This window comes from Capronia coronata (genome assembly GCF_000585585.1).
Source record: "Capronia coronata CBS 617.96 chromosome Unknown acBCG-supercont1.1, whole genome shotgun sequence".
Classification (NCBI taxonomy): Eukaryota; Fungi; Ascomycota; class Eurotiomycetes; order Chaetothyriales; family Herpotrichiellaceae; genus Capronia; species Capronia coronata.
Genome location: NW_006912893.1, coordinates 86,801 through 113,231, shown reverse-complemented (window position 1 = coordinate 113,231; position 26,431 = coordinate 86,801). Strand labels below are relative to the sequence as shown.

At 52.3% G+C, this 26,431-nt stretch overlaps 10 protein-coding genes across 10 annotated transcripts; 6 read left to right on the top strand and 4 right to left on the bottom strand.

Moving 5' to 3' along the window:
* Nucleotides 1-610: 610 nt before the first annotated feature.
* Nucleotides 611-1,555, top strand: A1O1_00047 (uncharacterized protein; the record flags this gene model as incomplete). Its single annotated transcript, XM_007720968.1, has 1 exon — nucleotides 611-1,555. One exon carries the CDS (start codon nucleotides 611-613, stop codon nucleotides 1,553-1,555), a length of 945 nt encoding a protein of 314 aa, XP_007719158.1.
* A 54-nt stretch (nucleotides 1,556-1,609) lies between these two features.
* A1O1_00046 (uncharacterized protein) lies at nucleotides 1,610-2,086 on the top strand (the record flags this gene model as incomplete). The annotated part of the gene is made up of 1 exon (XM_007720967.1): nucleotides 1,610-2,086. The coding sequence occupies one exon, from the start codon at nucleotides 1,610-1,612 to the stop codon at nucleotides 2,084-2,086; it is 477 nt and encodes a 158-aa protein (XP_007719157.1).
* A 1,378-nt stretch (nucleotides 2,087-3,464) lies between these two features.
* A1O1_00045 (carboxypeptidase D) lies at nucleotides 3,465-5,415 on the top strand (the record flags this gene model as incomplete). The annotated part of the gene is made up of 2 exons (XM_007720966.1): nucleotides 3,465-4,350; nucleotides 4,484-5,415. The coding sequence occupies 2 exons, from the start codon at nucleotides 3,465-3,467 to the stop codon at nucleotides 5,413-5,415; spliced, it is 1,818 nt and encodes a 605-aa protein (XP_007719156.1).
* Nucleotides 5,416-6,452: 1,037 nt separating this feature from the next.
* On the bottom strand, nucleotides 6,453-7,663 carry A1O1_00044 (mannan polymerase complexes MNN9 subunit; the record flags this gene model as incomplete). The annotated part of the gene is made up of 2 exons (XM_007720965.1): nucleotides 6,453-6,473; nucleotides 6,542-7,663. 2 exons carry the CDS (start codon nucleotides 7,661-7,663, stop codon nucleotides 6,453-6,455), a joined length of 1,143 nt encoding a protein of 380 aa, XP_007719155.1.
* Nucleotides 7,664-8,534: 871 nt separating this feature from the next.
* On the bottom strand, nucleotides 8,535-8,966 carry A1O1_00043 (uncharacterized protein; the record flags this gene model as incomplete). Its single annotated transcript, XM_007720964.1, has 1 exon — nucleotides 8,535-8,966. One exon carries the CDS (start codon nucleotides 8,964-8,966, stop codon nucleotides 8,535-8,537), a length of 432 nt encoding a protein of 143 aa, XP_007719154.1.
* A 3,522-nt stretch (nucleotides 8,967-12,488) lies between these two features.
* On the top strand, nucleotides 12,489-15,158 carry A1O1_00042 (uncharacterized protein; the record flags this gene model as incomplete). Its single annotated transcript, XM_007720963.1, has 1 exon — nucleotides 12,489-15,158. One exon carries the CDS (start codon nucleotides 12,489-12,491, stop codon nucleotides 15,156-15,158), a length of 2,670 nt encoding a protein of 889 aa, XP_007719153.1.
* Nucleotides 15,159-15,558: 400 nt separating this feature from the next.
* On the top strand, nucleotides 15,559-16,713 carry A1O1_00041 (uncharacterized protein; the record flags this gene model as incomplete). The annotated part of the gene is made up of 1 exon (XM_007720962.1): nucleotides 15,559-16,713. The coding sequence occupies one exon, from the start codon at nucleotides 15,559-15,561 to the stop codon at nucleotides 16,711-16,713; it is 1,155 nt and encodes a 384-aa protein (XP_007719152.1).
* A 485-nt stretch (nucleotides 16,714-17,198) lies between these two features.
* Nucleotides 17,199-19,179, top strand: A1O1_00040 (uncharacterized protein; the record flags this gene model as incomplete). Its single annotated transcript, XM_007720961.1, has 2 exons — nucleotides 17,199-17,649; nucleotides 17,717-19,179. The coding sequence occupies 2 exons, from the start codon at nucleotides 17,199-17,201 to the stop codon at nucleotides 19,177-19,179; spliced, it is 1,914 nt and encodes a 637-aa protein (XP_007719151.1).
* An 839-nt stretch (nucleotides 19,180-20,018) lies between these two features.
* On the bottom strand, nucleotides 20,019-22,947 carry A1O1_00039 (uncharacterized protein; the record flags this gene model as incomplete). The annotated part of the gene is made up of 8 exons (XM_007720960.1): nucleotides 20,019-20,318; nucleotides 20,764-21,030; nucleotides 21,265-21,394; nucleotides 21,520-21,631; nucleotides 21,702-21,848; nucleotides 21,979-22,218; nucleotides 22,313-22,417; nucleotides 22,572-22,947. The coding sequence occupies 8 exons, from the start codon at nucleotides 22,945-22,947 to the stop codon at nucleotides 20,019-20,021; spliced, it is 1,677 nt and encodes a 558-aa protein (XP_007719150.1).
* A 549-nt stretch (nucleotides 22,948-23,496) lies between these two features.
* On the bottom strand, nucleotides 23,497-25,383 carry A1O1_00038 (uncharacterized protein; the record flags this gene model as incomplete). The annotated part of the gene is made up of 7 exons (XM_007720959.1): nucleotides 23,497-23,728; nucleotides 23,787-23,931; nucleotides 24,017-24,164; nucleotides 24,231-24,487; nucleotides 24,589-24,634; nucleotides 24,717-24,969; nucleotides 25,139-25,383. The coding sequence occupies 7 exons, from the start codon at nucleotides 25,381-25,383 to the stop codon at nucleotides 23,497-23,499; spliced, it is 1,326 nt and encodes a 441-aa protein (XP_007719149.1).
* Between the last annotated feature and the right edge of the window lie 1,048 nt (nucleotides 25,384-26,431).

Below are 26,431 nucleotides of genomic sequence, written 5' to 3'. Positions count from 1 at the left end.
TGTCTGTCTGGCTACTAGAAAGTCACCAGATATACTGGACATACGCTATATATATAGCGACCAGGAGATGTCCAGATATAGTGTCCAAGACAGATATATATGGTTGTTGGGAAATTGCCATATATATTGGGCATCAAGCATGAATATGGTGACCTGGAGATCTCTGGGTACAGCATACAGGCTGTATATATATGGTTGCCAGAAGTACATCAGGTGTACTAGGCATACTATATATGTTTCAAAATACGGAGATCTCCAGGAGAATTGCGTATTTGACGTGGACATGAATATTTGGAGATCTCCAACCACACTATGGGTATCAGTCATAAGAGCATCAGGAGACAACTATGGGCAAGGAAGCATGTCCAGAAAAACACACCTTGGACAAAGTGACTGCCCTGGCTGTATATCAGATATTAGCTGCTGCACGACAGCAGAACTCCAGGCACAAGAGAAGAAAAAGTGGGGCAAATCACGACGGCGCCGAGCTATATAAGGCTGAATATCTTACCCTTTTCGTCGATCCCCCCCTCTCTCTAGAACGCCGAGCCAGACAAGGCTCTGACCCCTGAACGACAATATACTAACAAAGAGCTCTCCAGGCCTCAAGATGGTCAAACGAAAGGCCAACGACATCGACTATGAGGCGGACATAGTCGTAAATGCACCTCCTCGCCGCACACTCCGCCCTCGTGGCCGATTGCCTGCTCCTCCGGCTCAGGAGAACACGTCGTTTGAGGCCAATATAGGCTTTCTGACCCTCCATTTGTCGCCTGGCTTCGATGTTTCGAAGCTCAAGAACAAGAAATACAAGGCCAAGAAGCCTGTATACCGCAGACCGGCTCTTCCGAAGCGAAAGAAGCCATATACCAATCGATATAGGTTCGAATTCGGCGAAGATCGCCTATACACACACCTCAAACCAACACTCGCAGACCTCGGGATTGTTGGAGACATCTTGAAGCATGAGAGGCCAGCAATGAAGATTGCAGCAGAAGCAACAGGCAATGCTTCAACTCCATTCCATGCTGGAGGCAGGATTTCGCTCGATTCGATCGTCCGGGTCATCTTGTCACAATCATGCACGAACGAGGCGGCATTGGATGCACAACAGACCATGATCGTGGCATATCCGTTCTATGTGGACGGCAAAGCGGTGGTTGGGAAGATGCCGAACTACCACGACATGAGGAAACAGAGTGTCGACAAGCTCAAGGCTGTGTTCACGAAGACGGGTCTACAGAACCTCAAGGGAAATGGAATCAAGGCTGTTCTGGACGCAGTATATGAGACGAATGTTACTCGCATAAAGCCTGGCGAGGTTATATACGACGGAAATGAACACGGAGCAACTGACTTCGTCCCTGGTCTGCTTTCTGTCGACTATATCTACGAAGCTTACGAGAAAGGCGGCAAGCAAGCCGTATTCGACCAGCTCGTTCTACTCCCACAAGTCGGCGTCAAGTCGGCTTGCTGTCTGATGGGATTCAACATGAATCTGCCTGTCTTTGCGGTCGACACACACGTTGCCGGCATGGCCAAACTTCTTGGTTAGGTACCAGAAGGATGCACGAACGAGAACGACATGTGCACTCATCTCGACGCCGTCATGCCGGACAACGAGGAAAAGATGCTTCTCCATCAAGATTTCTGGCGCCATCGTCGCAATTGTGCTCGTTGCAGTGGCCGGGTCAAGCCATCAAGCTACGCATGGCAGAACACCGTCTGTCCTCTGGAATATCTGGTCAAGCGAAACATCAAGGATGTACCGGCAGATGGAGACGCCACGCTACGCCGAATCAAGGAACCAGCGGCAAAGAAGGTTAAGCTGGAGGACGACGATGGAATTGATGAACAGCAGTTGATTGCGGAAGGAAAGGTCAAAGTCACCTACGAGATCGACGACGACTTCGACGCTGCTGCGGCTGGAAAGACGGGGCTGACTCGTACAATCTGGATTCAGGATTACAGCCTGATGGAATTCAAGGTGGAGGAGGTCATCAAAACGGAAGAAGATGACACCATTTACGAGGAGATTACGATCTCGACTCTACGCAAGACAACGATGGTTGTTACTGACATTTGAGGGGTGATGTTATTGGGATTTGGTGGGCAAACGGCCCTGGCGATATGAGTGCATTTTCGGGACCGCATGGCGTTTGTTTTTCTTTGCAATGCTTCACGACATCAATGGGCTCATGACCAAAAGTTGATATTGATGGGCTGGAAGCTCTAGCGATATGGTTGCACATGCGAGGTGATGCAGACGGATGGGGTTCTTCTTTTCTCGACATTTCTCAAGCTCACATGCGGTTATGTGCCACATACGCACTCAGTTTTCGGCGATTTTGGCCCTCAGATACATTGCAATGCAAGATATTCCTATCAAATGCTGCTGCTATCTAGTGTGCTATTGATATGATTCCTGTTGTGAGCCCATACCGAGCGGAATACCTCGTACACAGTATTGCTTCCATTGCTCTGGAATGGGTGGGTCCGGGAGAGAAGGAAATCCAAATGCGACAGGTTAAAAAGGGGCAAGGCTGAGTCAATCATCCGACGCTCCCAATTGGACAGATGTGCAGGGATGACTACCTACACATTACAGCATTATCGATAGGGAACGGAGCAATCACTCGGGTATGTCGAGTCTCGCTTGATAACAATGATAACGCAACCCTCCACTTATCAACGAACATGCAGTTATATATTGCACCGCAGGAACGGTTCAAGATATGTTTCGTTCTACGAAGTATAATAGAAACACGTGGGAGTTCTCATGAGACTTCCCCTCAAACTCTGATCAAGATGATGCTTGTTCAAACGGTAAGCTCTTCAGATCAGACACATTGCGTCAATGTCTTGAACAAGTCCATCGCCTTATCTTCGTCTGCGGCAAAAAGATACCAACGCTCCAACGCTCCAACTCCAACACACCACCACCAAAAGTGGATATCCAGGCGAACCGCATCCCCGATGTCACCTTTGCTCCCGACTATATCCCATCGCCTCCGGCCGTCTGGTGCTAAGCTTCAGCACTAACGGGAGGCTGCATCAGCCGATGCTTGCACAAAGCTTCAGGCACTACGCCATTGGTCTTATCAGCTCGCCGCAAAGGGCAGCTGTAACTCTGGTTTGGATGAATCGTCATCGATGCCCCAGGTTGCAGCACACGCCCCTCTACTAGCCACCAGGCACCGAACGGCGGTTGGTTGTTGGAGCATGAAAGCTGACATTGAAATGTTCCGATGCGAGCTACAAAACAGAGCCCATGTCCGTCCAGGGCAGGAGGGTGGCAGATCGCTGGTTCAACATCATCAGCTCAAGTCGAGGTCTACGAGATCAGGTTTTACTGTTCAGTCTTCTAGTACTCTGTGCAGCTCTGCAGTTTTGTTACCTTGCTCTCTACTACCCTCTTGTCCATACCTAATACCTTCTGGATAGCATCAGTCAGGTCCAGCAAGATGAAGAGTCTACTGTCCACTACAGCGTTACTGCTGGCATGTGCCGGACTTGATGTCGTGCTCGGCCAGTTCGTGAGCCCGCCCAAGAACCTGACCAGCAAGGAAGGCTACGCGAACGTCAGTGTGCGGTACAAGACGGTGCCGGCGGGGATCTGCGAGCAAGACCCCGACGTCAAGAGCTTTGCCGGCTACGCAGACGTGGCGCCGGACCAGCACATCTTCTGGTGGTTCTTTGAGGCGCGCAACGTCGACCCGGCCGAGGCGCCACTGACCATCTGGATCAACGGCGGGCCGGGCTCGTCGTCGATGATCGGGATGTTCCAAGAACTCGGGCCGTGCCGGGTCACGGCGGACGGCGACGCCGTGGACAATCCGTACTCGTGGTCGAGCGTGAGCAACATGATCTTCATCGACCAGCCGACGCAGGTCGGGTTCAGCTATTCGACGCCCGTGCCGGCGTACGTCGATCCCAGCACGGAACTGCTGGTGCAGTTGCCCAACAACACCTGCCCGGAATACGCCAGCGACTGGGATTGCGGCACGTACTCGTACTTCAACGAGTCGTTGACGGCCAACAGCACGCCGGCGGCGGCGCCGAACATGTGGAAAACACTTCAAGGGTTCATGGGCGCGTTTCCGCAGTATTCCCGACACGAGGTGTTTTTCACGAGCGAGTCGTACGGCGGCCACTATCTGCCGCTGTTCTCGGATTACTTTCTGCAGCAGAACGCGAAGAACATCTCGGGCGCCCACAACATCTCGCTGGTCGGCGGCATGATTGGGAATGGCTGGTATGATCCGCTGATCCAGTATCAGGCCTACTACAACTTCAGCGTCTATCCGGGGAATACGTATGGATATGATCCATTGAATCAATCAGTGAAAAGTATGTTGATTCTCTTTCTCACACACACATACACACACACACACACTCTCTCTCTCTCTCTCTCTCTCTCTCTCTCAAACAGTCTCTATCTCGGGCTTAACCCTATCTAACATCCCTCTTTTTTGTCGTCTAGACCAATTCTACAACAACCTCTACGGCCCCGGAAACTGCTACGACCAAACCGTAGACTGCAACACGCACGGGATCAACGAGATCTGCTCGGCGGCCGACAACTTCTGCTACGAAGAAGTGGAGAACCTGTACGACATCTACCTCGAGCGCGACGAATACGACTTCCGCTACCTGACGCCCAACCCGTTCCCGCCGTCCTACTATATCGACTACCTCAACACGGAACCGGTCCAGCACGCGATCGGCGCCTACGTCAACTACACCGAGTCCAACAGCGCGGTGGGCACGGCGTTCGGCTCGACCGGCGACGACGACCGCGAGATCGGCACCGTCCAGGCCATCCGCGACATGCTGGCCCACAACGTCTCCGTGACCATGTACTTCGGCGACGCCGACTACAACTGCAACTGGCTCGGCGGGCAGGTTGTGGCCGACCACGTCAACGCCACCAACTACACGGCGGCCGGGTTCGTCAATATTTCGACTTCCGACGACGTCGTGCACGGCCAGGTGCGCCAGGCCGGGAAATTCGCCTTTGTCAGGATCTACGAGTCCGGCCATCTCGTGCCGTTCTTCCAGCCGTTGGTCGCGCTCGAGATGTTTGAGCGCGTCGTCCGCGGCGCCGATATCGCCACGGGCAAGACCCCCGTCACGTCGTCGTACTTGACTAAAGGGCCCAAGATCAGTTCGTTCAAGGAGGGGAATGCGACTGTGCAGTTCGACGTCACGCCGATGAACTCGATTTATAACACTACTACGAATCTGCCGCAGAATGATACCACGGGGAGGAGTACGGGGGATCCACCGAAGTTGGTGAAGTTGGCGAAGCGGAGCAAGGCCTGGGAGCCGTATAGGCCTAGTGCGTATAGGAAGATGAAGAGAGCCTTGAGTCAGGATCAACAACAGGGCCAGCTGGGTCGTTGGATGGAATAGAGGAATAATAGAGTCGAGGATGGCCTGGTTCATAGGAACGAATGTTAGTACATAATACAACCTTGTAAGGTATCTGAAGAGGCTGTGGTGATAGAAGGTTCCTGTATCCCAAGGGATGGTAGTGTCTGATCCTGCTGTTCCCTGGATTAAGTCTAAATCGTCGTGCGCAAAAACACACTTACGAGAGGAGCGGTAATGGCCAGATATCCACGTTGAGAATGCCTACGGGGCGAAGGAAGGTGCTGCAGTGCCGACATGGTCGTGATGGTTCTGTGACCGATAGACAACAACGGCAGACGCCTTCCTTGCCGACCTTCTTCAGTTACACCGGTATCAAGCTCGCTCCGATGGCAGAAAGCAGACCACAAGACTAGAGAGAACGAGACCGAAAGAACTGAAATGAATGCAAGGCCAAGTCCCGGAACAACTGCAGACACAGAGAAGAGAGCAGACTGAACCAGTTCAAGAAAAAAGAGCAGACTGAACCATTTCATTGACTCATCGGGTGTCTTCTTGCTTCTGCGCGGTTCCAGCCCGGTGTGATACATTCCGACCCAGTGTAGCTCCAGTCCATCCAGTCCAGCCGTCGTTGGCAGGCTCTCTAGCATTGCAATGACCAGCAAACCATAACCTCCCCGAAATGGAAGAGATGCCTCCCTAAACTCCATGCCGTGGTGCATCCAGCAAACAGCTATCCTATCTTGTCTTGTCTTGTGTGTTTGTGTGTGTATGTCATTCATCTTGTTCCTGCCTCGCCCAGCCATGCATAGCAAAATGAAGAAGACAATGCTTTTTCTGTTGGCTCCGGTCCCCTTGCTTGCAACATGTCATGCACCCTGAGCGCCATTATCGAAGTGCACAAACGTGGTACCGAAATAATAGTTCATCCACGGTTTGGAGCGTGGATTGGAGGCTCTTCTCTCACCCTAGCTGCTGAAAGAGCTAGTCGATGGTGTGAAGTCGTGAGCGAGCGTTGTGGTCGTTCTCATGGATGGGGACAATTCGAGTCTAGTTTGTTGGTACAGAGGGCGTGACCATCATTCGTTGTAGTGGTACACCTGTCAAATCATAGGTTAGTATCTCGGAAACAAACGACAGACGAAGCAATCGTGAAACGTCGACTTACGAAATAGTCGGGCAGGCCGAAAGCATCAAAGTGAAGACGCTTGGCCATTTTGGCGAAACCCTCTGTCTCAATGAGATGATAGAAGGGAAAGGGCGGAAACATGGCGCCATCTCGGTGCACTTCGGCTTTGACCAACAAAGCGGTGCCGCCAACACCGTCCAGGGGCATCAGGCGACGTTCGTCACGGTCAGCACCAACCTTCGCCGACATTGCCATCAGAGTGCGGTATGTAGGCATCTCAGCATACCCTTCCAGTAGGATCTCGTCCGGTCCCATTTGAGACGCCATCTCTTGAGCAATGTCGCTATCTCTCCAGGAGTTGTAGTCGTAAGGTCGAACACCTTCTTGTCCTTTATCGTCAATATATCGCTGATAACAATTGGGGACGATAATGGCTTTGTCGTGGCTGGCCAGATCTTGAATCAACGTGGGCGGTGTCTCAATGATGTCTGAGTCCAGCCACAGGACCCAGGATGTGTGGGGACCGATGGTGGTGAACAAAAGACTGTTTCGTGCGCGAGCCATAGACGCACGACGCTCTTTCTGGTTCTCCATCTTGTGACGCTCCTTTTCATCTTGAGAGGTGATGGGAGGGTCGAAATCTTGCCGGAGGATCGTTACAGACTGGAATCGTTGTCCCTGCGGGCCGGACTGAGTTTTTCGGATGGCCTCTTGTAGGGCAGCCGTTGCCGCATTTCCTTCTTTTGTCTTGGGCGTGATGAAGCCTAGACTGATGTGCTGGTGAGGGTAATTGAGCGCGACAAGATTGGACCAGTATTCCGGGTAGAAACGGGCCAAGGGGGTCAGGATGAGGATTTTCTCGTTGTTCAAGGCCGGAAAGGCTGACGCGGTCAGGTTGTTGAGTTGATAGTGGACGACCGGAGGCGGAGGGAGGACGGCGTCGGAACCCTCGACTTTCTGTTGCTTGCGGAAGCCCGAGGTGGGTGGTGAGAGGGGATTTTCGGCGACCAGCGCACTTTGTGACCGCAGGGATGGATCTGAGGTTCCGGCGGGTGCGGTTCGAATACTGTAGATGAAGTAGATGAAGACAACACCAAGCAGGACACCGAGAAAAGTGGTGCGGTTCCCGCTGCGCTTCTGGCGCATGTCGAAGTAGGCCATGGCTTGTTCTGAATCCGTCGGCGCGGTAAAGGAAAGGTGTCACCTCAATGGTTGTTGCGCAACTTGGAGCATGGTCGACGTGGAGAGGAGACAGGAGGGAGGATGTTGAGGGCACGGCAGACGCAGGAGACGCACGCTGTAGAGGTGAGATCCAAGGGACCCGGCTTTGGAGGAAGAAGAGATGTGAACGAGAAGTGAGAGCAGTGAAGCCTCAGACAATGAATTGTTGGTCAGATCGGAATGAGTATCACAGTCCACAGTCCACGGTATACGGTACACAGAACTTGGGTGTCGAGAAATCCGCGCTCGTCGAGGTTCAGCTGCACCGCCACATGCCACATTTATTTATAAAATCAAGCCACAGTTTGGACTCTTGCCCCTTAGAGGGTCTAGGGTGCAGATTTACAGGGCATTCAAATACAAGTCACTCGTACAAATGATGATAATTGAACCAATTGGCCCTGATTGATTCTTGTATGATATTTGAGAGCGCATCACTCTGGTGCATTGTATATGGTACGTCCCCCGAATTGATATGCCAACAGAATGCTTCCCTATACCAAATGCACAGATGGAAAATATGGATAGCTATATGAGCTGCACCTGGCAGCTCCAGCGAAAGTCTTGCCGCGCAGTCGGGAAAACATGCCGGAAAAGGTCATGTTCCTCAAGACTGTGGCGAAGAGCGAATGAAATATCCAAACAACAGCAGAGCTCAAGGGCGGCTGGCTGGTAACAATGCAATGACCCTAACACCAAAATCTGATGCAGTCGTTACAAAAGGAAGTCGTTCAGATCGTCATCAAAGTATAACTCGAAGCCTCAAGCAGGTCGTCCTGTGTGCTGAATTGGGCGAGGTCATTAATCTCCATTACAGATAGACATCGGACTGTCGAACCTTTTTATGCTTCTGTGATTCTTCCTTGTCGGACATGTCGCTTCGAGGACTCCGCCCGCCCGGGCTCGCCGCTGGAGAGACCTTCCCGGCTCCGACCACTTGAAAATAGTCCCCGGCTTCCTCCAGCGCAAGAGGAGTGACGGGGCCTTTGGGGCTGCCGAGCGGATCCAAACGGGGTGCGCCAGGCTTGACGCCCATGGAGGAAGCCGCGATTTTGGACGACAGATGAGCCCTCTCCAAGAACTCGCGTTGTTTTTCTCGCATCAGCCGGGGCGACTCCAGTTGCAAAGGTTGAGTGACTCTGGTAATGCTGATGGCGGGACTCTGCACTGTCGAAGAGGGCGTGGCAGGCGAGTCAAGATTGTTGAAGTTGGAAGGATGGAATCTGGGGAGACTCATATGCATATTTCGAGATGCTTGACGACCATGTTGTGCGGTTCGAGGACGAGACGACTGAGAGGACAGAGGCTGGTGGTTCGCAGGCAACCGGGGAGACAAGGGAGAGGTAGGTGTGTAGCGTCCTGAATAGGAGTCGGAATTCATCCTGTGACCCATCGAGACTGAGGATGCTCGGATACAAAGACAGCGGACGAAGTGTGTCTGAGTGTCAGGTCACCGAATTTCCCCCAAAACGACGATTAGTCGACGACTAGGCGTGTTTTGCATGCGGCAGCCGTAGGATGGTGATATGTGTGTGCCTGGGAGTTCGGATGCCACCCCAGAGAAGCTGAGCGCACTCGTGGAGGCCTTGGACCGGGAGGAGATGGCCCTGTCAGATGATCGACGTTACGGGTGTATGTAGGTTGGATTGGTGATACAGTGTCTATCTTGTCGCGAGGAAGTCGAGCGCAGAAGACGTTGGGTGACTTGTATAACGGTTGTCGAGGAGGTAAGGACGCAGAGGTTGATAAAGGGCAGCAGACGGCTTGCTGGTGATTTTGTATTCGCCGGTGTGCGTTCGGGTTGTACAAGTGGCCGACTAAAGATGAAGGTCTGGTTTGATGGGTCTGATTAATGCTCCTCCTCTCTCTTGGCTTTGAGACTCGAGCGTTGAAAGTCTTGTCTCGCGTATGGGTTAGACGTGGTGCCAGGTGGAGAGGGTTGCCGGGGGTCGGTTTTGGATCTGCAGACCGGACAGCAGGTTGAAGTTGGGATGGAGGTTGGTAAGCAGGATCAGCAGTTGTGATTTCCGTCAATGCCAGTGTAGCGTGGACCCGAAACACAAATGAGCTGTGGTCAGAGGGCACATGGAATATATGTTGTTAGGCCGTCAACAACTCTCAACAGACTCTGTGCGTGATCTGCAGTTGTAGGCTGTAGCATGCGGGAAGGAGGATGATGAGTAGCAGTCTAGTAGTAAGGAAGAGTAGGGGCCGGGATAAGGCGGTTGATCGGCCGGTGGAGGAATTATTTTATTTACCAGCCAGTTCGACTCTCTACTGCGGATTGACGTCTTCCTCGTGATCGGTTACGATTCTAGCGTCCCACAGGCATCAATTAACTGGTTGATGAATGTATGAAATGCTTGCCACCGCAATAGGCGACCCGAGAATGTTCTTTGAATGGGCCGTTGATGCACAAGAAGAACAGGAATAATGCAGGGCAGAGTGTCAGGAAAAGTGGCCACACTGTATATTGGAATTGCAGGGCAAATAACATCATGAATGGATGAACTGGTCGACGGTGGATACAGACGACAGCGATGGTGGATGAGGTATGACGATAAGCGTCTAGCAAAGTGGTTTCTACTCTTTAGCAAAGCACCGACGACGAGGCGGCGGGCGGCGGCCACTACTGGAAAAGAAAAGCGCCCTTGATGCCATGCGCTTTGGGCGCCACATCGTGGAGTTTCAGCCAACAAGATCCCACGAGATGGGGGTTGATTTACAGGGGCTGACGGGCGAAACACGAAGCGACCCTGCTTCCTTCAATCATCGTTCAATCTCACGAGGGCTGTGCGGAGGGGACGAGAGATTGGGGAGGGCACGGCCAGTGGTTATTTCAGAGTCCATATTATTGTCGTGCCGCTACTATTCACAGGGTAGAGACTCAAGGTATATGTGCTGATGAAGTACCTATACAGAAGATTATAGCTTCTGAAGACTGTACCTGAGAAACTTTCTTGTACACCTACTCTGTTAGGTAGGAGGTACGTACCTCTTCACCGGCACCACCGTCCACCTTGGTACCTACCTAGGTAGTAGTAGCTACGAAGAACTCCGCTCCACTGACTGACTGATATTAAAATTCTGTGGCTCCCACTAAAGCTGGCAGCTACAAAAGTATCACTGCCACCATTCGCTAGATATCTGCTAACATGTATTAGCTTGCCCACCCACTACCACTCCAACTCCAATTCGAGTCCGGCGTAGTTTGCAGTCTTCCCATCCCTGAGGCTCTGTACTGTTCAGTTCCCTTCCAGGCGGAACTTCGTCCCTCTCCACACCGCATCATCACACATGGCTGCGATGGAATATGAATCCCGATACCCACTCACCGGGAGATGCACGGTGCAGTCCTCGAGCCTGAACTCCAAGAAAAGCGGTAACGAGCAACATCACAGCCTCTGTGCGTCGTACAACATCTCCCTAGACGGTACACTGCTAATTAAGGCCCCTCGTGGCGGCTCTCATCCTACTATCCTCGCTTCTTTCGACGTGACGCGTCAGTCAGGCTAGAAGGGATAAGCTACGTGCTAGGGTTGACAACCATCTGCCAGTAATAAGGTAATCATGAAGGAACAGGAACACTGCCTGAGCGGATAGTTATCGTTCCTATCAGACAAGTTCTTCGTTCATGACACTTGGCTCTCTGGTTTCTGCTCCGACCGATCCGTTTCGTGAGCCGACGGAGCTGGATCGACGATATCAAGGCCTCACTGTCCAGCCGACGCTGCAGTTGGAAGGATCTAACACAGAGCAGACTGGAGTCTCTCCCATCTGGAGAGGATTGCGCTGGCACCCCCCGCGTGACCAGGACGTAAGGTACTCCAATATCTACCAGAAGATGTCTGCATCACATCATCATCATCATCATACTTGGACTGTAGGCATCAACTTTTTAGAGCCCGCCAGCCGCATGCAGCGCAACTACATAAAGCTGGCATCGCTTGGAACAGACGAGGGCGTGTGGCGTTGAGGCAGAGGAGTTCCGAGAAGCACAAGGGACGGACCTGACTGGAAATTCGTGCATGAGCTTGTGGTTAGCGATGCAGGCACCATTGAGCAAATCCAGCCCATTGCCTTGTCTCCCTCTGCCGGTCGTCGTAATACTATCTCAAATCAGTATTCATAGCTGGTCTGCTCACTGTTGATGGCCGGCCTAGGTTGTCGCTCTCGCTCCCTACACCCTTCGGCACTGATGCGAGCCTCGCTAAACCACATCGTAGACGCGAGGCTTCCAAGTTCAGGGCACCCTCGCCTCGCTTCTCTGAATCTTGGGTAAGATCTTCGCACACCAGCCACCGGGCAGAAGCCACCCGACAAGCGACGGTGAAGAATCTCTGTACAGAGGGGTCCGGACATGGAGGGAGGTACATCGACGACACCGTGAACAAGGAGAGGTGCGAGGTAGTGCGCCTCGATTCGTTGGTGGTGTGTTGTGGCTGAGTTCGTCGGATGTTGGCGGTCCGAGTAAGTTCGTCAGAAATGGCAGAGCGAAGGAACGCGGGACGCAGGACGCAGGACGCAGGCTGCAGGCTGCAGGCTGCGGTGCTGCACCGCTTGGGGCTTAGTGTCTGGTCGCTTATCCAGGGGACCTCTGCATGCTGCTTCTCATCAGTTATTATCATCGTCAATCATTGAATGAATGTTGCCTCCTCCAACATCTCTGTTGACAAAGGTCTGTTTAAATACATCCTATCGTCCGCCCTCAAGTGTCCGCCATATTGGTGCTCTCAAGACAAATGAATCCGGTTGACTAGCGGCCATGATCTCCCCCGTGCAATCCTCCACCGACTCGAGCCTCAATCTCGACTCTGCCGGCCGCGAATTCGACAAATGGCTTGACTGGAACGGCGCCGCAAACGCGCCTGCAGGCGATTCCTTTCGGGACGCGACACTTATCGAAGCCGAGAACGGCCTGTTTCATCTCCCTATATCTCCTTCATCCACAGCGAACGGAGACAGCCACCTACCACATATCAAGAACGATCTCCTCACCGCCCCTTCCGCCCTCGACATTCTAACCCCCCGGCATAGTTCGGCATCACCACAATCTCGGTCAAGCTCGGAACTGAGGCTCAGCGGAGATACGCTTCGAGATCAGACAGGCTGTTATGAGCGACCGATGCTGAAAAGGAAGCTGTCTCCTACCGATATTCCTATTACCTCCCACCGTACAGATGCGGCGACTCCGGCGGCGAAGAAACGTCCGCACAACGTTATTGAGAAAAGATACCGGGCCAATCTCAACGAGAAGATTGCGGAGTTAAGGGACAGCGTGCCCAGTCTCCGAACCGGCAAGAAAGCAAAACCCCAAGACGCCTCCAATGGAGATTCCGAGGAAGAGGACCTGGATGGCCTCACTCCCAGTAACAAGCTCAACAAAGCTTCAATCCTGACCAAAGCTGTGGAATATATTCGCCATCTCGAGTTCCGCACAAAACGACTCGAGGAGGAAAACAAGTCTTTAAAAGACCGACTGGAAACTCTGGATAGGGTCATTGCCCGAGGAGGTCATGATGCCCAAAGAGCTGCTGCCTTCACGAGCGACACCATCATCGAGGAGTCTCCAACCGTCTCGAGCCCCCAGTCGCCAAGCCTAGGGAGTACAAGAGCTTCAAGCCCGCCCCAAGGGCTTATCCCGCTCCCCGAAAGTTGGCGGCGATTACGACAGAATCAATCACAAGAACACTATGGGCACATCTACGACCGGCCCTCAGAGGGTTCGCGTCTCAAGGGCAAGTGGCCCACGAGGGTTATGCTCGGCTCGTTGGCCGGTCTTATGGTCATGGACGGGTTAACTGAATCAGACACCGGCACGGATTCTCGGGAAAAGGGTCTGTTTGGCATTCCACTCGAGCTCCTGGACGGTTGGGCGTTCTTACGCTCCCCACGGATCTATTTGGCCGCCTTCAGTCAATTCTGCCAGACTGGTGGCATCCTTCCATTGGCCAAAGGGTTTATTGCCCTGACCTTCCTGGCTTTCCTCGTGTTCTCATACTTGTTCAATTCGAAGCCTCCGCCGAAACAAGATGTGGAGGAGGCTGGGACTGGTTCTTCGCAGGCCCCAGCTCCGGCGTCTCCGATTCAGGTCCGACGGCGGGCGTGGAGCACCAGCATGCAGGCGTTGCACCTCCCTCACCACAGTTTTTTCCCAGAATGGCTTGCCATCACATCCGAGTGGCTCAAGTACACGTTTGGCTATCTCTTTGGCGCGCGTGCGTATGCCTGGCTTACTGGCCGCACTGCCGACGATGACGTGGCCCGGATCAAAGCCTGGGATATTGCAATCGATGCACAATTGGCCGGCGGAGACGTCGAGGTTAGCAGGAGCAGAGTTCTTCTGACCATCTTTGGGTCTGGCACATTACCCAGCACGCCACTGAGACTGATGCTGAAGGCGCTACACTGCAGGGTGTTGCTGTGGAATGTGGGCGCACTCGGAACCGTCACTTCCAGCATCGCTAACCGCGTTGGGAAATTCTTCGCAAATCGACAATGGAGCCGCGCGAAGCAAACACATGACAGCTTACCCCTGCGTCACTCCGATCGTCTGCCACCGTATCTCGCCGAGATGCTTGACACGCAGTGCGACGAAGTTTTTCTTGATACGGTGTGCCAGCGGGCTTACAATTTGATGTATGACCGGCCTACCCAGGAGAATTCCAGGAATCCACTGTTGGATGTTGTTGTGGAGGATCACGCTGTCCGATCGCCGCTTGACGCGGTTGCCGCCTGGCGGTCTACCTACTCATTGACGCAGGCCTTAGAGCTAGCCATGGAGGGTCCGGAAGCCCCTGAGCTGCTGCAAGAACTTTTGTCGAATGCACTCAAGATTGCTCCACCGGGGTCAGCAGCTGAAACGCGGGCGTTGGCGGCCAGCTCGGTGTTCAGTAACACTGCCCGAAGTGCCTGTTTTGTTCGAGCATCGACCGCCATGCAAGTCTCTTCGCCGAGCACACCATCAACTGCGGACGTACGCCCTCCATACTTTATTGACTCTTCCACGCCATTGTCTGCCCGGACAGGTATCATGAATTGCCTGCACTGCGCCGAAACCCTCCAAATGATGGATTATGAGCATGACCAAGAGAGGGCTGTGGCCTTTTTCTCCTCGAAAAAGCTGGACTACACGGACAACGACCTGCTGACGAGGTCGGCGGTCCAGTATCTTCTCCGACGGCTGCCGATGATTGATATGCCAGTATTGGCTGGCGGAGAAGAGGTTCGAGATCTACCACATGATATTGTTGCCGGGGCTGACATGTCGAGTACACACAACAGTCAGGGGAAGATGTCACGACGACACAGCACCCACAGCAATGACACTGGCTATGAAAGCCAGGAAGACACTATGACTGTGGGACGTCGTGATGCAAGTTCACGGTTAGTCGAGCGACCCTCATTGATGCTGAGGAAGGAGTTCGTGGTATGAGCATGCAGAGACTTTGTTGTTTCATGCGAAGCCGTAGAGCAATACTAAAACATCGACTTCACGGTGAAAGTTGAATACCTTATACTATTTACGACCTATCTCATAATGTTGGATGCTATATGTCACCCCACTGTGTCTGTCTATGCCTCACAGTCTACTGTATACTAGGTACGTACTATACCATGCAGTAGTACTCCCTATTTTGTTCGTAGCTCGTCAGAAGACTGGCTGGGTTCAAATGACGTGACTTTAGTGCGTAAAATATCAAATGACATTATGTCATGGCATCAGAATAATTCAAATGTCATTTCTCGATCTGCTCGCTTTTGTTCCTCTTGCTCTCAGGCATCTCACTCCCAACGACATTGCACTTTGTGTTCAACTGTCTGGTATACGGACGATGAATGGCAGCAAGGATGACCTCGAATCCATGTGGGAGAGTGGGGTCTTCGACGCCCACTGCCATCCCACGGACATCATGGCATCGGTCAGGGACATTGCCAAGATGAAAGCTCGAGTCCTCACAGTTATGGCAACAAGGTCTCAAGACCAGGACATGGTTGAAAATGCTGCGAGAATGTATCCAGTCGACTCGCCTCAGGATATTGCAGAGGGAACCTCCAAATACGTGATTCCGGCATTTGGCTGGCATCCCTGGTTCTCACACCAAATGCACAACGTGGAAAGTGATGCCTCTCCCAGCGCAATTGAGCACTACAAATCCGTTCTTGTACCGGCGCCCGATGATATGGACTTCTTGCAGTCTTTGCCCGCGCCCAGATCGCTGCGCCAATTCCTCGAGCAGACAGAATCAAGGCTGAAAGCATTCCCCTTTGCCCTCGTAGGAGAGGTGGGTTTGGATCGGTCGTTCCGGTTGCCACAAGGCCCAAGCGCCATGACGGGCGATACATCCAGCAAGACTGGTGGTTCGGAAGAGGAATATACCCCTGGGTCCCGCGAGGGAAGGCCACTCACCCCTTACCGTGTCAGCATTGAGCATCAAAAAGCCATTCTGAGAGCCCAGCTCGACCTCGCCGCCAAGCTAGGACGACCCGTGTCTGTCCATAGCGTCCAGGCGCATGGTGTGGTATTTGATCTCATGCAAAGTATGTGGAAAGGTCACGAGAGACCGTCCAAAAGAGAACGGAAGCGAAATTCGAGTGCTCCTCATGCTCATGCGGCTGGTGATGGTGACAACGACGCTGAGAAAAGCAAGCGCCCGTTGCCTTTTCCACCTCGGATATGCATGCATTCGTATTCAGGGCCTGCGGAAGCGCTGAAGCAATTCCTCAGTCCCACCGTACCGGCAGACATATATTTCTCGTTTTCGGCCGCCATCAACTTCTCCAATCCGTCGTCTGACAAGGCCACCAATGTCATCAAGGCAGTTCCAGATGATCGAATCTTGATTGAGAGTGATCTCCATTGCGCCGGAGAGACGATGGACAGTCTGCTAAGAGAGATTGTGCTGAAGATCTGTGAGATCAGGGGTTGGTCGTTAGAAGACGGGACAAAGCAGCTGAAGGCGAACTGGATCAGATTTGTCTTTGGCTGACCTGTGCAGCAACCAGCCTACGATAACAGCGGCTCAATAAGACGACATCATTTCATGGACAAAATCGATGCTTCTGGATGTCTGAACCCTGAGGAACTAGATACAAGCTCGGTTTACACGGGCGTGGACAACGCAAGCGATGAGGCCGACGAAGACAGTGAACAAATGATCTTGGATTGAATGTCTACCATACCGGGAAGACAGCTGGAAACCCCCAGTGCCAACTCAGGAGTGTCACAAAGGTGTCATGATATACCTACGACGGGCACCCGATGTCCAAGTTGTATCAGCAACACCCTGCGCAATGTCTAGACGCTTCGCGCACCTCTTTTGTTTACTTTCTTCTCACATCTCCCTCACTTTATCGCGTGTGCTTTACAACAATTGACGCACCTTTTTGTACTGTCGCAACCAAATAATCATCTTCCTTCTTCGTCCCCATCAATCATCAGCGCGACAACCACTTCAAGATACCTGTTGCCGAGATGGAGAAACCAAAGGTGGTCTCAGATCCCACGGAGAAACCAAAAGCGGTCTTAGATCTGACGGAGAGCCCAAAAGCGATTCTAGATGCGCCGCATCGTTTCGTCTACAGAGACTGGGTGATCGACATCGCTATCCCACCAATCCGCACTGACATCCCTGAAGCAATTGCACTACAGGAGTATTCTGACGAGTGCACGAACAGAATGCTGGGTATTGTTGGTGCTCGCCTCGGCAAAGGCCGCTGCTTCTACAGCTTCCTCGCAGAGGGAACGGGTGAGACAAAACGTCGCGGTCAGATCGAGGTCACTCATCTCTATGCATTCCATCAGGTCAAACACTGGCCTGGAGCAAGCGAACAGATGGATTGGACGTCGTTTGTCATGGCAAAAATAGAGTACGACAATTTGCGCAATTTGCCGAGACAGCATGAATCAAGCGAAAACATAATGCGTATGTCTCCTTTATGCCCTTAAAAAGTGTGGTGAGACTTGCCACTGACCAGCTTTTTTGTTTACAGTTCCTGTCTTACCTGTCACCACGGTCTCTATATTAAAGGAAGTGATAAATGCCCAGGATCAAGACCTGTTAAGAATCTGTGCAGTAACGGGGACGTTAGTCAGTCATATCGTTGCAGGAGAGGTCTGTCTCTACGCCATAGGACCCCGAGTTCCGGCATTCCGTACTGATCCTGCTACTCCTCCAAAGACACCCAAGCAGCCGTTGGTCCCATCACAGATCCTACCCCAGAACGCGACTGCGAACGCACTAGTGGCTCCAAGCCGTGCTGGTCCATCACAACAAAACACCATTGTCGACCAAGGAATACCAATCGACCCTTTGATTATCGCAGCGTCAGCCGCTCTGAAGCGAGACACCCCCCAAGCACTGCATGTTTTCGGCAACTTGACAATCCAACAGATTGTGGAGAGCGAAAAGAGTATGCGTCAGTTCACCTATCTCCATCGCAGATGGTTGTCTGCAGCATACTGGGTACTGTTGGAAGCCATGACCCGTCATATGTTCCGGCTCATAGTGATGAACGACGCATCTATCATAGAATGCGATCGCCAAGCACGGTACCATATGCAAACACAAGCGAAACACAATCTGCAACAATGGCTTGAGAAACATCCCGAACTCTCCCTCCCTAAGTCTGAGATGGTCGGCAGTTGGCAAGCGAAACAGCTCAAGTCGTTGCTGTTGGTCGTCATTTACCACAAGCCCATCCCACCGACCTTCCCAGCGGAGAAGCAGCCACGTGAGGTCAGAAAGCGCTATGTGAGCGCAATGGCGCGACAGCGTCACATACTCGCCACCTGGATCGCCACAGCCCGGGATATCGTCAATTTCCGTAGAGGTCGTCGATACCGCAACGACAAAGACATGGTCATGGATATGTGGACCGGCGTGGTTTGGTATAGGAGCAGCCCCGGGTGGGAGATAAAGCGACCTCTTATGAGCCCAGAGGCTGTTCTCAATCTGGAGACGCAACCCATTGTGGCACTAACCGACGATTCTGCTCGTATGGTAACCAACATGCTTTCTCGGTTGGGCAACACGGACGACCTTGCGTCAGTGGTAGCGGAATTGAATTCGCTGATGGCAAACACCGCCACAGCAGGTATGCTGCCTCCTCCAATGACGACTATGAACAACAATGCTGGCCCAGGAACAAATGTGTTTATGGCAGCAGGGAATCAACCTCAACTTGCAACTGGAATGGGGATTGACAAGGGAAAGGGCAAGGCTGTCAATACTTCTGCTAAGACTAAGTTGAGCAACCAATGTGCAATCGCAGACAACGACCCCACTGCTGCGATGAAGTGGATCATGGACATGCCAATGCAGAAGGTAGCCCTGGAAGATGCAGACATACCGCCCTTAGAATTTGACCAACCAGACCTGCAGCTTCCTCGTGGTTTCGGACTGGACGAGCAGATGTCAGTTGTCAATGCCGCCGGGCTGGCTGCGAGGGCTTAGATCGCGACTGTCAACTCCAAGCGTCGCAAGATCTGAGAGAACAGTACATACGAAGACACTCGTGATGCCTGTGACCTCGGCAATCGCGATAGGATGTCTCAGGTGAAACTGGAGTCGGACTGCACTGGAATTTGATTGCGTGTGGCTGGGGTTGGCTGCGTATGGCTGGGATTGACTACGTCTAGCTAGGATTTGCTAGGAAGAGTTGCGCAGTGCTGGGCTGGGAGCTGAGCCGGAGTGAGGACTTGACCAAGGACATTGCAATCACAAAGAAACCAAGAGGTCAAGCTACCTACCTTCCAATCATTCACACAGAGAGAGACGGACAGATCGGACGAAAGGGAGCTGTCATGACCACCAGTGCACCACCACCCTTCTTCTTTCGAGGAGATAGTCTTGTGTATGAGAAATTAGAATCCAAAATCAGAAATCAGACAGTAGAAATCAGGACATTCCAGCATGCTTTTCTGTCTGTTCGAGCTGGGTGTTTTTGAACCATATCACCTGCCCCTTTTAGCTCCCTCCCTTGTTCGTTTTGTCTTGTCGATTAGTGAGTGAGTGAGGGAGTCAGTCAGTCAGTCAGTCAGTCGTCTTCTCCGTGATATTTCCGTCCTATTCTACTCCCAAGGGGAGACCAATCACAACAACACTTGGTAGTTAGTAAACAAACTCAGCGACTCGAAACTTCTGATCTATTCATCCTCACAAAGAAGGGTCCAAGTCACAATTACCTAGCCACTATCCGGCCCTGAACAGAACAGATCTCGGCCCCCTAGTCCTTGAGCGAATCTGAGCCCTTGTATGGAAAATTTCGTTCGGGTTGACAAGATCTACCATAATCATAACTTCCCAACCAACTTCCCATTCTTTTCATTGTCCTTCCTCTCGTCCACTTCAAGTTCGTCGTGATGTGCTTTCTTTTTCTTTTTCAACGTAAACAAATTCCTCCTCGTCACTGGATCATACCACACCCGACCAGCCATCCCGATCTTCTCTTCAGTCCAAGTCGCCATGAAATCTAGTGTTTCTTGATCGGCGTGGTTCGCGAGGAATCGATGGTGGTGGCGTGTGGTCTTGAGGAGGCCGACGATATGGGCCAAGACGGGGCGGTTGTGGCGGTCGTAGTCGATTGTATAGGTCTGGAAGGAGTGGAAAAGTCAGTTAGAAGTTAGAACTCGGTTGATATTGTCATTGACTCATTGTCATGTATAGGGAAGTCAGGTGTTGAGTTCAACAATGGTTGGAAACACTCTGTACGTGGCTTCGACAAGTCACAGTTCTCTCCGTCTTTGGAGCCCAAGAGGAAGGAAGGCAACGAAACGACAGGTCATTAATGAATATGGAAGTGGGTAGTGGGTAACGAGTATAGAACAGCAGGTCTCGGTCGATGACTCGATGGGCATGTAGGTCTCTCCGTTAAACCATTAATCCTCTCACGGCACGCAAGGAGAGTGGTGTATAGTATACCTTATATCCTGCCCATCCACCCGTACGGCTCCAGGGGAGTGAAACAGGGGTAATTTGATAAACATGCAGTATGACGAAGATGAATATACACGACGGGCGTCTCAGTGGGACACGTACCTCAATGACTGCCTCAACTTCGCCTCCAGTGTCTTCACTCTTACTCTCACCCTCACCCTGGATCTGGACTTTGGCAATGACCGGCGGTACTGGAACGTCAGTCACGTATTCCGGCAACGGAGGGACCGCCGGATACGGGCCGCCATCTCGTCGCCGCATTGTCGACAGACAAAGCACATGCTGGTAAGTCAACCAGCCGCCGTTGGCGAGGATGAGACCATAACGGCCTTTGCCTTGTCGTAGTTGGCGGGTCATTTCGGTGATTGCCTGGAAGAAGAGAGTGAGTGAGTAAGCAATCATATAACTAGACGAAGCCTGTTTCCATCATATAACTAGACCAAGTCTATTTGCTGTCTCTCTTGAATAGCGTAGTAGGAGAACTAACTGGCCATGAAGATATTTAAAGTGGAAGGCCTCTGCGTGACCTGGTGGGAGGGGGAAAGGAGGCATGCTTCAAAGGAAAAGAGAGCAGAATCACAGATTGAGTAGGATAAAACTGACATGCATGGAATAGTTGTTGCCTGCTCCTCCGAAGCTGGTCAATCCGCCTAGAAGAGTCAATGGTTTTCTGCCGTTCGTGATGGGGAGATTGAGATGTGTAGCTGCGAGCTTTGGCACAATGGGGAAACATCTAGTTCCGGTCAGTCGTTCGGTCAGGAAGTAAGTAAGTAACGCCCAGCTGTCTGTCCAGTGTCCGCCTATACGTACTACTGACAGATAGATGGACAGACAGATGAAACAAAATCTGGTACATACGAGTAAAAGTCAAACAAGTCAATGTCCTCTTTCGCCAGCCCAGAAACGGCCACGCCCGTGTCGATTGACCGCACGATGGACGGACTTGAGTAGTAATTCGGTCGTTCCCAGACTATATGTGTCAATACAGGATTTCCAATTGAAGCAGAGACCACCATCTGGGATGTCAGTGTTCAACTCACAATTTTCACTGTCCTGCGTTCCTGCTCCACCTAAAGCGTAGATCCATTTCGTCTTTGGAATGCCTAGTTGTTCGGCATATTCGGTACATGTCAAAATACATGCGGCGGCGAGGTTGACGGTGTTGAAGGCGTTCATCAAGAGCGGATCTACCCCGAGATTCAGTTAGTGAGTCAGGAGTCAGGAATCAATCAGCGAGCAAGTCTCCACCCAACCGAACTTCCAACCTGAAGGATGATGTCCTTGACTTCTCATACAGACAGCTGAGGTGGAACGTACAAGGAAAACAGATCATTCGGTTCTGCTCGGTCACCGCCCCAATTTCGGTCTGTGTTTTCGCCTTCTTGCCATAACTCCACGAATAGGGATGTTGTTTCGCCACTCTGGCGAATTCGGCATACAGCTGGGCCGATTCTTGGTGGTTGTCGACTATAGACTGGCCGCGGTGGGCGCGGAACCCGTTTTCATAAAGCGGATAGATCTGGATCGGGGCGCCGATGGAGTGGTCGGCACCGATATCTTGAAACAAACCCAACCCAAAACTGTCAGCCGAATGAACTGTGCCAGGGGACGTCGAGAGATCGGATGCTGATTGTGTTGGCTTGATACTTACTATTTCCTCGATCACGTGTCGTGGCAGAAAACACTGTGTCGACGCTGTCTTTCGTCTTTGTCCATCCAGGCGGCGGCATCTTCTTGGCCGCGACGCATGCTGTCACTATCACGATTCACGAGGCGCTAGTTAGTCCAGCTTGTCCGTCAAGGGCTTGGGCTTGGACTGCATCTCCATCAAAGGCTTGGGTTTGGACTAGGGCTTGGGCTTGGGCTTGCTTGTCAAGTCTAAAAGTGACTGGAAGGCAGGGGAATCGTACATGACGCCAATGCTTCTCCGCCAGTCACGACAGCAACTCTGGTCTGGCCTTTGGAGATCCGTCTCGCGGCTTCATCGAAGAGTCTGGCCGGCTTGTTTCCCCCGTGATCACTATAGCAGCGGTGGCGCGCATCGACGCCTAGCTTCTGCCCAATCTCGCCGGGCAAGTCATCGTAGGGCCAGGTCCAGGTGCGCACGACGTCGATGCTGTCGATGGATGATTGGAGTTTCTGTATCCCAGACGCTGGGAGGTCGGTGTCTTTCAGAGCATTGTCAATCGCGGTGAGGATGAGTGTCAGGGGCTCGTGGGCTTCGGACACTGACGGCGATCGATTGACGTGGTCGCCTACGCCTATGATGATAGGGGTATACGACATGCTGACAACGGCGACGATAGTCTATGACTCTAGGTAGGCTAGGCTGTTGTTCAACTTGGACAACACCATACACCCACTCCACAATCAAGCGGCGGGCACTTGAAACCGTGGTCACATCAATACCAATGAGTGATGAAACCTACTGATTGAATGTGAGTATGTTCTGAGGATTGAGTGATAGCCGCAAAGTGCGATTCCACACATCTTACATGGGTGATAAGCCGAGGCTGTCCAGAAGAGGAGTGGATGCTGACAAGCGACCTCCGAGTCGTTAGTAATAGTCCTACCTTCAAGACGCGTTCAGGCCTAAAGCGGTCATACGAGGCACTGCATGTACCAAACAAGGATCAGATATCGGCCATGGACTGACTTCGGCACAGACGAGAAAGTGCATAGAAGCGACGTAGTGGCTGGAAGCCTTCACTGTTGTTCCACCGGTCGAATCTGAACACTTAATTCGCCCATGCGGCTTCAATGAAGAGAAATCTGTCTTTGTCTAATTCGGGGGTGGTGCCCCATCCATCGTTTTCGTTCAAGGACAAGTAAGGTCTACAGCGACGCGACAACCTGTGGAACACTGCTCGATAACGACGACGACTTGATCTGACCTTTCAGGAATGACTGCCACACGTCCTCGATGTTGTTGTAGTATACCCACGGCAGCGACTCTTCGTTACCGAACGCATACACCCTCTCTTTCAATGATGAGGTGAAAGTGGCGTCTGGGTTGGCGGCTTTCGCCTCCTCCATTTTACGCTTCTGGTCGTCGAGATGCTGATACCTGGACATTGTTGTCAGCTTGGTAATCAGCCCATATGCCGGGGAGAACAACGACTTACATTTTCAGATAATATGGGGATCTAATTGCGTCGAAAATCTCCAGCGCTGTCGCAAGCGGTTGTCCAGCAGCGCGAGCGTGTTCGATTGCTCGAGCGAGGATCCAGCCATCCTCGAGCGCGAACGCAGCGCCGGACCCGAAAGCACCTATGTGCGTGTAAGTAAGTGGGTGACGAGCATAACCAGGATAGGATGATGGAGAGAGGAGAGAAAGAAATGTCAAAAAACGAACCCGAAAGAGGATGACTCGCGTCGCCTAGCAGGACAACTTTATCCCAGCCCGTTAGCGTTTCCAGTCTCGGACCGGCAAATGCTGAGAACTCTTTCCACTGTCCTTCGGGCACCTGGGCCAGCATTTCTCGTATTCTTGGGTCATAGTCCTAGCGTCGTGGGGGTAAGCTCGGTGCTGTGCATGCCTGCCTAATGAAGACTGAAGACTGACTAACCTTGAATTGTGACTCGACTTTTTCGTTGGTAGCAGGAATGCCCCAGCTGAACTTCGGGCCCGCGTCTGTCTCGGGATCGACGACGGTCCGAGCTGCGATCTCGAACAGCCTTTCCTGCTCGGGAACCTCGCTTGGATCATCGACCAGCGAGTGATACACGTGTCCTGCAGGGCCATGCCACCACTGGGTTGCGGCCGTCAGGTCGGGGATGTGGGCGATCGTGTGCTGCGGGATCAAGACGCGGAAGATGGTGGTGCCTATATGGGAGATCGTCAATACTCTCCCAACATAGCCAGAGTGTCGAAGCTGGAAAAGCAGTGGGAGTCGCGGAAGCACGAAACCGAGACTTGTCACTTACCTGTGAACTTGATCTTGTGCTCCGGGAATATGCTGTCCCGAATAGTCTTGAACATCGGTTAGAACGGGAGAGCTCCACAACAGAGCGTGGCCGAAGCAGACACCGCAAATCTGAGCTGAAGGACTTACCGATCGAATACCATCCGCACCGACGACCAGATCGGCAGTGGTCTCCGTGCCGTCACGGAACACGATACGCACACCATCCTGTCCCAGATCCTCAATTGAGGAAACATGCTTGTTGAGCTTGATGATGCCAGGAGGCACTTTGGAGATCAGAGCTTTCTGGAGCCGAGTCCTTCGCACCCGGCGGGGATGGTACTTCAGAGGGACTTTGGAAGGGCCGGCACTTCCGACGACTTCTCCGGTAAGGGCGTTTCTACTGCCGATTAGATCTTCCATCCAGCAACAAAGCGTGGTCTCTCGAGCTGTCCATATATCGACGGAACACTCTGGGTGGGAACTTGGAAGGAAAAGTACTATGCCATGAAAACATTCCTAGTGAGGTGAAGGGGAGGCATGAGAGAGCAACGTCCAAACGTTCAACATACCGATGAACCACCGACACCTTATGATGTCCCTTGACCCCATCAGCCGCACCCAACAACTCCAGCACTCTCCAGCAATTATAACCAATGCGAATCCCCGCGCCGATTTCCCTCAGCTCTCTGGCCTGTTCGAAGACAGAGATCTGGATATCCGGCAACTTCGACAGCGCAATAGCGGCTCCGAGTCCAGCTGGGCCACCGCCACAAATCGCAACGCGCAGCGGCTTATTCTCGCTCCGGACAGCCATGCTCGCGGTCAGAAAACACAGCAAACTATCAAGTGGATTCTCTCGAAAATCAAAGCCTCGACAGTGCAAGATCTACCGTATCTGGCAAGAAAAGGGACACCGGACAAGCTTTTTATTACATTGCTTAAAAAACAGCGTCCGAGCACGGAATCCACAAGCCTTATCACATCTTGGTTCGACATCTGAGCCTGGCGGGCCGGCATACTGCGAGGGTACCTATCAATTGCGACAAGGCGAAATGCGCCGGCGATGGCGTGCTTTGGAGCAGACATCGCGTAGAATTCGGCGGGTCACATCGTCCACTGGGATCCGTCCGAGTCCACTCTAAGATACACAGTACATGCCATCAATGGTAAGTGGCATGCCACCCATAGCAGTCAAGTCGTGTGTATATAAAGAATACGTACTATCTCTTGCCGTGGTACGAAACGTACTGTGTAAGGATGAGCAGCGAGTCTCCTGATCGCACGGAATTTGAACTCCACCACGACATGACCGACTGATTAGTAAGCCATACAGCCAGAGGCCTGTCACGTGTCGCGCCCCTTGCTCCTGAAAGCCTTGTCGGATGCTAGGGATGGGAGGGCCGTGCCATCAGCCTCGTGGGAAGAGCTGTGCAAATTATGAAGAGCCGGATTCAGAGGTTCTGCTTGACACACCATTGATATTCTGCATAGCTATCGATTGGCCCTCCGCTGATATGTCAGATCCAAACCCGAAAATGTCCACAAGACAGGGTGTCAGCCCATGTCCCGTGTATGTATACGTTGCTATACAGATCCATTTCCAATAAATCACATTGAAGCGTTCAATACCTACTAAGCTGCATGGCCGCGACGAACAGCTTGTAGGTCCGCGGTCCACATTGGAAAACATACCCAGGACGTCAGATCGTCACGCACGTCTCTACAGGCTACGCCTGTGTTAGGTGTCTGTAAAACCCACCGAGCCCATTCACGCAGTCATACTTGAAGAACTAGGTCATCAATTTTCTGGTTTCACGACCTACATGGGTTCAAGGGTATAGAGGGCGCATAGTGGACGAACA